The following is a 13,310-nucleotide window of genomic DNA, read 5'->3' as shown; positions in this document are numbered from 1 at the left end:
TCGATCCTTCGCTTCCGCATTATTCTGCTATATTCCTAACAGCAACCATACAAGCTACGGTCTTAACCGAATTTATATTTGTATAAACCATAAATAAAAATATATCCGAACCAATACCTATTCAATTTCACCTGAAATTTAAAATTCTATTCAGATTTTAGGTGTTAGTTCGGATAATCCGAATTATACCCACCCTTACATCTGATTATTTGAAAATAAATTTGCACTATTACGAAAATAAACATGTTGTGCTTGCTTAATAAACTTATTTAATGTTTATCAGTATAATGATGTATTTGTATCAAAATTTTGATAAATGAACTAATAGTATATTAAAAATGAACATAATATAACGACTTAATATAATTGCATGTTAATTTAAAATATTAAAATAATTATGTCATTTAAAAGATTATAATTATAATTTTTAATAATATATTTTTATATATTAATGTTATTTGTATAAAAATAAAAAATAAAAAATAAAAACTTAAATGGAAAAAAAAAAAAAATTCGGTTCACCTTGCAAATTACTTCTATCGTTTTTATTTTTAAAGCTTGTTGTTAATTAGCAACACAGTGACCCACTGAATACTATATTAGTCATAGCACTCCCTATGTATTTGTTCGACAAGTGGCAAACCCATAGCCAGATATTAATTTTGTGATTATTTAAAGCTAAATAAATGATTGGTTGGCGGTGGCTATGCTGACATGGCCAGAGATGAGTGGTTGAGAGAATCAAAGATGGTGGCTTAGTTGGAGTTGGGCGACTGGGCGGTGTTGATGATGATGATGGTCGGTTCTTGCATTGCATTCTGTTACTATCAACCCTTAGCACACCAGCGCAGCTTAGGATATATTATTATAGAAAATGAGACTCAATTCAATGATGTATAGAAAATGGGTAAATAGTGAAATGGGGCGGCAAAAGCTGAAGAAGCCAAAACTAAATGTAATAATTAAATTAAATCTTGGTCTCCCGGCCCCATAAATAGCCCTCAGCTCACTTCACACCACACTCCACCAGAACACACTTTAATTGATTTGTTTGAGTAGTACAGTTGAAATGGGGAAAGACGTTGAGGTTGGCAATGAGTACTCTCTAAAGGACTACCAAGACCCTCCACCAGCACCCTTCATTGACCCGGAGGAGCTGGGTCAATGGTCTTTTTATAGGGCCATCATAGCTGAGTTTGTTGCCACTCTTCTGTTCCTCTACGTCACTGTTCTCACAGTGATCGGATACAAAAGCCAAACAGACCCTCATGTCACTGGCACTGATGCCTGCGGCGGTGTTGGCATTCTTGGCATTGCTTGGGCCTTTGGTGGCATGATCTTTATTCTTGTTTACTGCACTGCCGGCATTTCTGGTATGTACTTAATTACCTTATGTTTTTGTTGGGCGAATTGAAGGCCTGTAAAGGGCAGAAAAGAACATGTGATGACTGTCTATAAACAAATAAAGTTAGACCTAGCTTGGTTATTAACTATATATATATATGGATGATAGTTCTTAAAAATGTGATAGCAAATTAAAGGAAATAAAGCTTGATCCTAACAATTTAATTTGTACGTGTATATGCTAGGGGGACACATTAACCCAGCTGTGACATTTGGGCTTTTCTTGGCGAGGAAGGTATCACTTGTCCGAGCCATAATGTACATGGTGGCACAGTGCTTAGGAGCCATTTGTGGATGTGGGCTGGTTAAGGCCTTCCAGAAGGCTTATTATGTGAGGTATGGCGGTGGCGCCAACGAGCTGGCTGATGGTTACAGTAAGGGTACTGGGTTGGGTGCTGAGATCATTGGTACATTTGTTCTTGTTTACACTGTCTTCTCTGCCACTGACCCCAAAAGAAATGCTAGGGATTCCCATGTTCCTGTGAGTAGTATTTTGTATTTTATTTATTCAACTTTAAAACTGTCTCATCACGTACGTTATATATATTACTGATGAATAATCTAATCTTGAACTAATAACGTTAAGGTTTTGGCACCACTGCCGATTGGATTTGCTGTATTTATGGTTCACTTGGCGACGATTCCAGTGACGGGGACGGGCATCAACCCAGCAAGGAGTTTTGGAGCAGCTGTGATATATGGGAAAGACAAAGCATGGGATGATCAGTGGATATTCTGGGTTGGACCCTTTATTGGAGCTGCAATTGCTGCCATATACCATCAGTTCATTCTCAGAGCAGGAGCGCTGAAAGCCCTTGGATCACAGAGGAGTAATGCTTAATTAATTTTGCAACAATAATTCTGGAGGAAATTGTATATACCAAGATTTTCTGGGGGTAGAGAGTCTCATCATCCTCTGTGTTGCTTATTTGTGTGTTGTACTGTGCTACTTTGTTTTGTTTTGTTTTTAAGTGTGCCAATTAAATCAATGCTTTCCTTTTCCATCTCTTCTTGTGATTATGTACTTTTTTTGCTGTTGGTATCATGCATGTACCACATAGTGGAATATAGTAATGGTATATATCTTCTCAAATTAAAACTGCTGGAAGAATTATTTTTCAATTTTTAATTTTGTTCAAATTGTTAAATATTTTGGAGTACACAATCAAAATTAAATAAGGGATAAGACAAATACATAAATGAGCTCAATGATGACTTTATTCTTAGATCATTAACCATTATTATACAAAACTTTTGGAGTATTTAGACATAAGTGTGAGATTTTTTTAGCTAGTAAAATCAAAGAAATATTGGTTTGAGAGTCACGTTTTTGACAAGCAGATAAATTGCATATACCCATAAAAAAAAATAAGTGTGACAAATTGTAAAATACAACGAAAAGTCAAAAATAGAGTTGTATATATTTTAGCAAAATAACCAAATATTTTTTATGTATTTGCTAAACTACATATTGCAATGAGGTTTGGGACGCAAATTATGCCGTGGAAACGTGTTCACCATGCTTGGTGAACACGTTTCCAAACGACGTCGTTTTTGGTGTTTTTTTTTTTTTTTAAATATTGTTCTATTAACGGCGTTAGCACCCGATTTTGAAGGCAGTTCTGATTTGCGATAGCCAATTTTTTGCGATTGATTTGATCCGACATTCGTGATTATTTCCTATTCGCGATGGAGAAGACGACGGTTCGAGGAAAAGATTCCACCGATCCGATTTCTGCGATTCCAGGTTCGTTCGATTCTATGTGTTTGATTTCGTTTCATTTATGAGATTTAGCATGTTGAAGATTTAGTTTGTTTTTATTGGTATTTGTTCAGTATGTATGCAGTTTGAATGTTCATAATGTCGTAATTGTGTATTAGTACCATGTTTCTGTTATGAATTTTACAATATAAGATTATGTATTTTCTGTTACGCAATTATGAATTTTGATACTCTGTTCATGCATGTGGTATGAATGTTCATAATGTAACAGTACTATAAACATTGACATTGCTGGTATGTTACCATGTTTGCATATACTCAGTGAATGAAGAATTTGTTGGTGATTCAATAAGCACTGATCAAGCAGAGTTAAACATTGACACTGCTGGCTCGTCTTCAAGTCCAGGTTCTTTTTATTAGTTTGTGTATCATGAATGTGGTTTCTGGTAGTTGTAGGTAATGATTAATGGTGATTGTATGCAATTTGAATGTTAGTTATGTTGTGATTGATATTAATACTCTGTTCATGTTATGAATTTACAGTTTTGATGTTATGAATTTTCTGTTGTGTTATTATGAATTTTCTATATGAGATTATGAATTTTATGTTATGAGATTATGAATTTTATGTCATGAGTATATGATTTATGTGTATCTGTTATTGATGGAAAATATGTTCTTCTTAGGCTGGATTTATTCGGCATTCCCCCCCCCCCCCCCCCCCCCCTCTACGTAAATGAAGAATATATTTCCATCAAACTTATTTTTGTTATGATATTATTCACTATCTATGCAGCTTTGAATGTCCATAATGTCACAAATGTTATTGATACTTTGTCTCTGTTATGAACTTTCTGATATGATATTATGAATTTTCTTCTTTGTGATTATGAATGTTCTCACATGAGATTATGAATTTTCTATTGTAGCATATTATATTCATTATAGGTGAACTGCACATTCATATTTTAGTAGTTCATATAAGTGTGGTTATTTTTTTGTTGCAATTGCAGTTGATGAAGACTTGGTTGGTGTTGTAGTAAGCAATGGTGACGAAGCTTTTGAGTTATATAATGGATATGCATACAGAGCTGGTTTTAGTGTGAGGAAAGGCCAACAACGTTATAAGGCATCTACTAAGTCAATTCAGATGAAGAGGTTTTTCTGTGCTAAGGCTGGGTATAAGGAGAAACCAAATAGTGGTGTTAAGCTTTATTCAAAGATAGATATGAGGACCGGCTGTGGTGCACTTGTTCAGTTTGATGTGGGGGGTGATGGGATGTGGATAGTTACAAAACATGTGAAAGAGCACAATCATGAGTTATGTTCATTTGGCAAGAGTCATCTGCTCCGGTCGCATAGAAGAGTGGGAAACAATCATCTTGAATATTTAAAAGACATGAAGAATAGTGATGTTGCATTGGCGGATGGTATGAGGTTTTTGAAACATCAGTCAGGGGGTTCTCCATTGGTTGGCTTTACCAACCGCGATGCTTACAATTCGATGGCTTTTGTGAGTTTGAAGTGTTTGGATGGAACTGATTCCAATTCTTTGATTGAAATATTCAGGAGGAGGCAATCTAATGAGGCTGATTTCTTTTTTGATTTCGAAGTTGATTTGGATGGAAGATTGTGTAGTTTTTTTTGGAGGGATGGTCAAATGAGAAGGGATTATGTGGTGTTTGGTGATCTGTTAGTGCATGATACAACATATCGCACTAACAAATATGATATGATTTGTGGTCCTTTTGTAGGGATGAACCATCATTGCATGAATGTAATGTTTGGATGTGGGTTTTTGATGAATGAGAGGATAGAGTCATTTGCGTGGTTGTTTAGAGCGTTTAGATCCATGGATGGCAAGTGTTCACAGACTATCATGACGGATCAATGTTCAGCTATGGCTGCTGGCATTTCCATGGTGTTTCCTACATCACGCCACCGTCTTTGCATATGGCATATTGGTGAGAACTCGAAGAAGCATATCAAGGCATTAAGGAATCATAAGGATTTTCTGGATATGTTCAATTGTGTGTTGAAATACACCGAGACTGAAGCGGAGTTTGAAGTTTATTGGACAAGGTATGTTATTATTTACCTTGTTCATTGGGTACAGTATCATATTTTGGTATGTTTAGTCATTTACTCTGTGTATTCAACAGGGGAAAAAAATTATGAATTTACATTACATAATTATGTATTTTCTGTTATGTCATTATGTATTTTCTGTTATATGATTATGAACTTTCTAATATGAGATTATGAATTCACAGTTATACAATTATGGATTTTCTGTTATGTCATTATGTATTTTCTGTTATATGATTATGAACTTTGTAATATGAGATTATGAATTTTCAGAATATGATTAGTAAACATGTGTTTTAACTTTTTCAGGATGGTTACAAAATATAATTGTCATAAGAATACATGGCTAGAGAAGCTTTATGACTATAGGGAAAAGTGGTGTCAAGCGTTCAACAAGGATTATTTCTTCGGGGGTATTTTATCTTCGCAAAGGAGTGAAACCACAAATCATTCAATTTCCAGGAGGTTGTCCAAGACTGCTGGTTTATGTGATTTTTATTCATCCTTTGTGAGTGTTATTTCTGAATGGAGAAGTAAGGAAAACGGTGAGGATTTCCGGTGTTCTCAAGGAGTACCCACCATGATAATGGATCATGTGAAACTCCTTTCACATGCTAGAGAGGTTTATACGATTGAGATATATTTTTTGTTCGAGGAACAGTTTATGAAAGGTAGCTCTTGTTATCAAGAAATGGTGTTGAATAATGGTTGTAAGTGCAAGTATCACGTATGGCGACCAGACATAGATATCATAAGGCATGAAGTAACTTTTAAGCCAATCAATTTGGATATATGCTGTAGTTGCAAGCTGTTTTCAGAATTGGGAATACTTTGCTGCCATTGCTTAAGTATACTTCATGTGCACTGTGTTTCCAGTATTCCTGATAAATACATTCTAAAAAGATGGACTAAAAAGGTTGTTGAGGGTAGAAATTTGGACATTGCATCCGTGTTTTATAATGGTGGTGTCCCTTCTTCAATTTGGGCTGTTGAGATTAGTAGGAAATTTCAAAGGCTTATTGTTTCTAGCCAAGATAACAGTGTTGCTAGACAATTCTGTGATGAAGTTGTTGAGAATGCAAGGAAAAACATTGAAGCTGAGATTGGGGATGTGAATACTGAGGAGGGTGCTGTGTCTTCGTCAAGTGGTATTGTCCAAGATCCTTCAAGCCGGAGGAGTAAAGGTGTGAGAAATAAAAGGAGTAGTAGTGTTATTGAGAAAAAGTACAATGCAGCAAGGGGGAGAAAGAGTGCTGCAAACAAGCTTGCTTCAATTACAAAGGGCTCTATCCAATCATTGGTATTGGAAAAAAAAAATTGTGAGTGGTGGGAGTTAACGGTGCCACTTACGGGCACCGTTAGTCCCACTCACACAAAACGGGGTCGTATGGAACCGTGTTCACCATCCATGGTGAACACGGTTCCATGGCATAATGATTGGCATGGGCAAATTATGCCCTGGACCCGTGTCCACAATGAATTGTGGACACGGGCCCAAAACGACGTCGTTTTTCAAAAAAAAAAAACGCGTCATTTAGTTAAAAAAAAAAAAAAAAAAAAAAATAATCGTGTGCGTTTTGCCGTTAACGGCGTTATTTTTTTTTTTTGGATTATGAATGTACAGTTATGCCGTTATGAATGTACAGTTATGTAATTACGAAATTATGAACACAGAGCTCTAACATTATGAACTTACAATTATGAACATATAGTGATAAAATTATGACCATGGAGCTTTAAAATTGTGAATATAGAGCTTCGAAGATTATGAATGTACAGTTATGGAGTTATGAATGTACAGTTATAGAGTTATGAATCTACAGTTATGGAGTTATGAATCTACAGTTATGAGATTATGAATCTACAGTTATGGAATTATGAATGTCCAGTTATTGATCGAATTATGAACAAAGAGCTCTGACATTATGAACATATAGTGATAAAATTATGAACATAGAGCTCTAAAATTCTAAACATAGAGCTTCGAAAATTATGAATGTACAATTATGGAGTTATGAATGTACAGTTATAGAGTTATGAATGTACAGTTATGGAGTTATGAATGTACAGTTATAGAGTTATGAACGTACAGTTATGGAGTTATGAATGTACAGTTATTAACATATAATAATAAAATTATGAACATATACTCCTATAACGAAGCGGTCTGGAAACCCGTGTCCAACATGCATGCTGGACACGGGTCCAACGCATAACGATTGGGTAGCTCAATTGGTCATAGAGGTGAAAGTTTGAAAGAATGATCAGGGATCAAGTTTCACCAGTGGCAATGTGGGAGCAACCTCCAGCTCACACCTGAAGCTGTTCATCCTCTAAAGTGAACAACAAAACACCTAAAAAATACACATCCCCAACAAAACCCACTCATAATATCAACATTACCCAAAGATTTAACAAATAGAAAGAATATATAGAGCACAATTGTAAGCAAATTTGTGGCTTATCACTAGTATTTCACCAAGCAAAGTTGCATATATCAAATATTTAAGAGTAGGAAGTAAAAGTTAGGAATACATATATTATTTTCCATATTATCATGATTACAGGACACATTCATAGATCATAGAGCTTACAAATACCCTTACATAAATTAAACGTTGGAAGGAAGCATACATGAAGACGACTACAAAACAAATAAAACAAGCTACCATTATTTATATATATATATATATATATATATATATATATATATATATATATCAAATAATCAAACAACCTCAGAAACCTTGTGAGCATGGTGAAAAGGTAAGCACATATAGTTGCTACCAAAATCCAAATCCCCCTCTGCTAAGGCCTTGCAGTAGATATACAGAACCACGTTTGCAGCAAACGCATGAAGCATGAGTTGAGCCTCAAAAACTATATACAACACTGCCTGAAATACATGGGTCCAGCTCCAATGCCCATTAGGCGCACCCACCATCATTATCATCATCATCAGGTAAGTCATAGACAAGCTCAGAATACCGAAATATAGCAATACACACAATGCTACTCCTCTCATCCCCTTCACTAACTCCCCACTTCTCCTCAAGGCTTCATACCCCCATTTTGATTCCTCCACCACAATCACATACGCTAGGCACCACTTCACCTGTAGCCATAAAACCATGGATACAAGAAGCAGCACCAACATAATAATTACCAAAACCTTAAAACTAATTGACAACCCGTGGTAATTCACTTCAACAACACCTAAACTTTGAAGCCCGGTTATCAGAATCGCCCCCAAAACCCCGAAAACCATAGCGATGCAAAACACAATTGTTAGAAAGACAAATTGGGTTGCAAGTAGAGGCAAGAAAGTGTACAGCAGGGACTTGACCGAAGAGGCAAGTGTCAAGGGTCTACCGTAGAACCCGTTGAAAGTACTATAGGTGATAGTGCCCCAGGCGCAAAGGGTGAAGAACTGAGCAAAGAGGTTGATGAGGAAGGGGAGGAGGATGGGTTGGGCTGATCGGTTGCCAGTCGGGTCAGCGGGGAAGAGGAGTAGCCATTGTTGGGGGTAGAAGCCATCATGGTGGGAAAGGGCGGTGTAGAGGGCTAGGTAGATAACGCTGGAGAGACACAAGGGAAAGAGAAAGAGAAGTGAAAGCGAAAAGAAATGGCGGTTGTGGGCTCTGATTATCCGTCTGGCTTCAGAGATCACTGCCCAGAAGGAGAAGCCTTGTGCACCAGGCGCAGTAGACATGAGATCAGAGAGATTATGTTCAAGAAGATCAGATGATTGTAATCTGTATACTGAGAAGTGTTTTCTATTTTTGAAATGGGAAAATAACATTAATAAATTATCAAATTTTCAAAGTTTCTAGAAAATCAGGCAAATTTCTTGTACCCACCCGGTCTGACTTCTAAATTTTCCATATGGAAAAGTATTTCCATTCAATTAATCTAATAATCTAGCGTGTGGAAAAACTAAGTACTTTGTAATTTAGGATAAGACTATCATTTTCAACCATATTATTTTCAATCACACCATAGTGGCCAACAGGCCAATACCGTTGTCCATGGCAAATTTTACAATTAACCGCACCTAGCAGCTAGCCTGGACCAGATAGAAAACAGACATCATTTGAAGTTTCTTCCATTAATGATAGTTAGAAATTTTCGTTATGATCTATATAGCACCTACTCTTATCATTTTGTTTCATTTTATACCCACTATAGTTTCATTACAACATCATTAATGTATCATTCTAATTCAACTACAGTTTAATTTTATAATATACACTCAATAAGTGAAGTCTACTATTCAGCTCCATTTTATATACAATGTAGTTCCATTACTGTACCGCTAAAGTATAATTCTTATTCAACTACACTTTAATTTGACAATATACATCCAATATGTAAGACCTATTATTCAATTTCATTTTATACACGCTATAGTTTCATTATAGCATCATTGAAAAAAAAAAAAAAAAAAAAAACCTGGACGCGTCGCAGAATGTAACAACTGCCATTTCTTTTGAAAAGAAACAACGCTGTTTTGGACCATGCATGGTCCATTGTATAATGATTGGTTGTCCATATGTCTCAGACATTGGTATGAGAAGTCTCATTTAAAACATGCTTTTATTCAAAATAAGCTTGGCATGACTTGAAGCCTTTTTAAAGACCTATTTAATATACTCTCTCTGTCCCATTTTATCTGTCCTACTTACTATTCATTGGTCAAACGAACTCTTTTTTTTTTCTTTAGTATTCTTTACTTATTTTTAAATTTGATTTGTTGTGTTTAATAGTACTTTTTGTGTAGTTTCTAAATATATAAATTTTGTATACTAACACTAAACTTAATATTATGAAAAATTGAATTAAAATAACTTCAGTCAAGCTTCGTTAACCGAGCCAGACACATAAACCGGGACGGAGGGAGTATATGCCATTGAAGAAACTTTTTTTTTAGGTCCAAGTCTGAGCCTACAATAGTTTGGAATGGCTTGAAACCTTTTTTAAAAGCTCATTTAATGTGTAGGTCATTAAACTTTGAGTCTACAATAGACTTTGAGTGTATTTAAGATCTGTCAGTGTTGTAAAAATTGCGCCTAGGCGCTAGGCGCCGCTCGGCCGCGGCGATGAAGGCTGGAATCGGCCTCCTCCACGGCCGGGCGTTTTTTTTTTTTTTTTTGTAGGGTGGTTGAAAAAGTGTAGAAACTTTGGCAAGGCATAATGTAACACCCCACTTTTTCTAAATCTTAATTACAATTCTAAACCACAATTAATCATAAACTATGCAGCGGATAAACAACTTAATAAGAAAACTAGTGGGAATGTCACCGCCACAACCACCACTCCGTGGTGATTGCACAGGTTAAGGGTGGAACTAGAAATAAAGATAAAATAACTAACATCCATAAACTCAACCGAAAGTCGTAAGGGGGAAAAAGACACCCTGAAGTCTACATCATCCAACATCATCAACAACATAAGTCTATAAATCTGACCAATAAGATCATAATAAAAGTAATAAGAGTTTAGACTTCTATAACTACTAGACTAGTCTAACTCGATCACTTCTCAACGCTGGGCCCACCTGAAAAAAGTTTTACAAACAACATATAGACAAATAAGAATATACCCGTTAGCACGAAGCTAAGTATAACCACATTCAACCCTGTAAAGTATTATAGAATATACTTTGGAAAAACATTTGTTCGCATACTAAGTCAAACAATCTCAACACATAAGCAACTGTAGATACATCACAGACTTTCTATATGTTTGCAACCTATAATATCAACAGGCATGCTTCAATACAAATGACTTAACAACATAAAGATTCCAGCACATAAATGTCACAACGATCTCATCGTAACGAACTCATGCTTACAAGCAATTTCATACTATTAAACAATACGAAAACTATCGTCATGCTTTCAAGTTCTCTTCATGCAAACTGGATATACAAGACCTCAAAATTTAACTAAAGCAATCATACTCGACATACAATCTTGATTCATCATTATCATTATGCAATCTCATGCAATACTCTACTCAAATGCAATCTCGTGCAATACTATACTCAAATGCAATCTCGTGCAATACTATAAATGTACTCAAATGCAATCTCGTGCAATACAATAAATATACTCATACACTCGTTTGTAAAATAGAATACTTTTTGTGGAGGTCTCATTGAGTCATAAATGACTTGCTTTCTTTCTTTCTTTCCTTAGAGTCGCAATGACTCACTTCTTACTTTCTTAGAGTCGCAATGACTCACTCTTTCTTTATAAATGAACAAGGTAGGAACTTCACCATAGTGTGAATGAACCTATCCAGGCACAGCGTCTAGCCGACCTAATACTCTGCTCGTCCACAGAACCACTCTCTTGGTTCTATGCTCAAACTCTGTGGAATCAGGTATCGAACTATTAGCGTGCACACCCCTGACCAGGATTCCAAGCCTAGCGGGCAATTTCCAACCTCGTAACGTTGGAATACACTGCGTTACATATACTGGGACCGCAATGTCCATAAAATCATCTGAGAGGACATAGTCCAAACGGGGTCCTCCAAAACCTCACCGATATAGATAATACATAAATATATCACTCATGCACCAAACGTATGCATGCCACAACTCAACAACTTCTCAATCCATCAAATAATGATATACCACATGCTTATGGATTTTGAAAGTAATACTTAGACTCAGGTTGGCCACTTATGCATCTTTTAAAACGTGGTCTACTTGGAATGCCAAAGACTATACAACATGCTTCAAATCCATGTATATAAAGCATAAAATTCTCAAGAATAAAATATCATGCTCGGCTTGCAACATGTCAAATTCTATATATTTCTATCATCAAAATATACTCCAAATTCCATTGATTCAACAACACATTCTAGTCATGCTTTTCTAATAATCTTATTCTCTAAAATGATAAATATATTCGTAAAATATAACATCTCTCGAGACAAAAATTTCTCCTGTGTTGGTATCATATAACTTGTAACCCTTGGTGCCTTTTTGATATCCAATAAAAATACATCTTCTTGCACGCGGAGAAAACTTTTTCCGACCCGATACTAAAGTCGTTGCATAAGCCAGGCAACCAAACACCTTTAATGTAGTATAGATTGGTGGTTTATGAAACAGTACTTCATAAGGGGTTTTATTGCCAATAACCGGGGAAGGTAACCGGTTAATAATATAAACTGCATGCGCCACACAGTAAGCCCAAAATTCTTCTGGTAAATGTGCTTGGAATCTCAAAGCTCGGGCTACATTTAGAATGTGTTGATGTTTTCTTTCCACTACACTGTTTTGCTCCGGGGTTTCAATACATGAAGTCTGATGTTCAATTCCCAGTGAACCATAAAAAGTCGGCATATTAAATTCTTGCCCATTATCTGACTGAATGCACTTGATATTAACTCCAAATTGATTTGAGACAAATTGGCAAAAATTTTGCAAGAATGGTCGTGTTTCTTTCTTTGTTCGCATAAAAAAAATCCAGGTAGCTCTACTGAAATCATCAACTAATGTCAAAAAATAATAATGACCATACAATGAAGGATTACCATAAGGTCCCCAAATGTCTGCATGAATAATATCAAAGCATTTTGTAGTGGTAGTGACACTAATAGGAAATGGCAAACGTCGTTGCTTAGCAAAATGGCAAACTTCACAAAATATATTTGGTTGACAATTTATTGAATTATCAAGGTCCTGCAAACCTTTTATTCTACGGTAGGAAGCATGGCCTAGTCTAAAGTGCCAAACATTAGAATCAGTGACAGAAGTGAATGCCAAACTCTTTGGAGGAGGTAAATTCGGCCTGCTCCCAACCCAATGGTATAGTCCATCACGTTCCTTAGCTAAGCCAATCATCTTCTTGCCACTCTGAATTTTACAACCATCGGCACAAAACACCAAGCAACAACCCAAATGTTAGTTTACTAACTGAGATTAAATTAAATTCAAATTGTGGAATGCATAATACATCTCGTAGTATTATTTCAGCAGACAAACACACATCACCAGCATGAGTTACCATGGCATGATCACCATTTGGCAACATGACTGACAAATGACGCACTTCATGAAAATTTGAAAACCATC

At 35.9% G+C, this 13,310-nt stretch overlaps 2 protein-coding genes across 4 annotated transcripts; one reads left to right on the top strand and one right to left on the bottom strand.

Moving 5' to 3' along the window:
• Positions 1–1,026: 1,026 nt before the first annotated feature.
• LOC109179737 (aquaporin PIP2-4-like) lies at positions 1,027–2,501 on the top strand. The gene is made up of 3 exons (XM_019329230.1): positions 1,027–1,373; positions 1,590–1,885; positions 1,991–2,501. The coding sequence occupies exons 1-3, from the start codon at positions 1,070–1,072 to the stop codon at positions 2,243–2,245; spliced, it is 855 nt and encodes a 284-aa protein (XP_019184775.1). The 5' UTR covers positions 1,027–1,069; the 3' UTR covers positions 2,246–2,501.
• Positions 2,502–7,734: 5,233 nt separating this feature from the next.
• On the bottom strand, positions 7,735–8,969 carry LOC109179740. Of its 3 annotated transcripts, none has more exons than XM_019329238.1 (2): positions 7,942–8,969; positions 7,735–7,869 (listed from the first exon to the last, which is right to left on the bottom strand). In XM_019329238.1, the coding sequence occupies exon 1, from the start codon at positions 8,925–8,927 to the stop codon at positions 7,944–7,946; it is 984 nt and encodes a 327-aa protein (XP_019184783.1). In that variant the 5' UTR covers positions 8,928–8,969; the 3' UTR covers positions 7,735–7,869; positions 7,942–7,943. The 3 variants fall into 3 exon arrangements, with proteins under 3 accessions (XP_019184783.1, XP_019184782.1, XP_019184784.1); XM_019329237.1 differs by having other exon boundaries at positions 7,735–7,872; positions 7,945–8,969; XM_019329239.1 differs by having other exon boundaries at positions 7,735–7,880; positions 7,953–8,969.
• Between the last annotated feature and the right edge of the window lie 4,341 nt (positions 8,970–13,310).

The sequence above is a fragment of the Ipomoea nil genome, unplaced genomic scaffold, assembly GCF_001879475.1.
Source record: "Ipomoea nil cultivar Tokyo-kokei standard unplaced genomic scaffold, Asagao_1.1 scaffold0980, whole genome shotgun sequence".
NCBI classification, from domain to species: domain Eukaryota; kingdom Viridiplantae; phylum Streptophyta; class Magnoliopsida; order Solanales; family Convolvulaceae; genus Ipomoea; species Ipomoea nil.
Note: the sequence above shows the minus strand (reverse complement) of the source record. Positions and strands in the feature narration are given on the sequence as shown.

Excerpts from the sequence above, each read along its gene's own strand:
- LOC109179737 (XM_019329230.1), top strand. The coding sequence starts at position 1,070 with ATGGGGAAAGACGTTGAGGTTGGCAATGAGTACTCTCTAAAGGACTAC. Across the intron at positions 1,374-1,589 it reads CTGCACTGCCGGCATTTCTG|GGGGACACATTAACCCAGCT; the intron begins GTATGTACTTAA and ends TGTATATGCTAG. Across the intron at positions 1,886-1,990 it reads CTAGGGATTCCCATGTTCCT|GTTTTGGCACCACTGCCGAT; the intron begins GTGAGTAGTATT and ends AATAACGTTAAG.
- LOC109179740 (XM_019329239.1), bottom strand. The coding sequence starts at position 8,927 with ATGTCTACTGCGCCTGGTGCACAAGGCTTCTCCTTCTGGGCAGTGATC. Across the intron at positions 7,881-7,952 it reads ATGCTCACAAGGTTTCTGAG|CTTGTTTTATTTGTTTTGTA; the intron begins GTTGTTTGATTA and ends AAATAATGGTAG.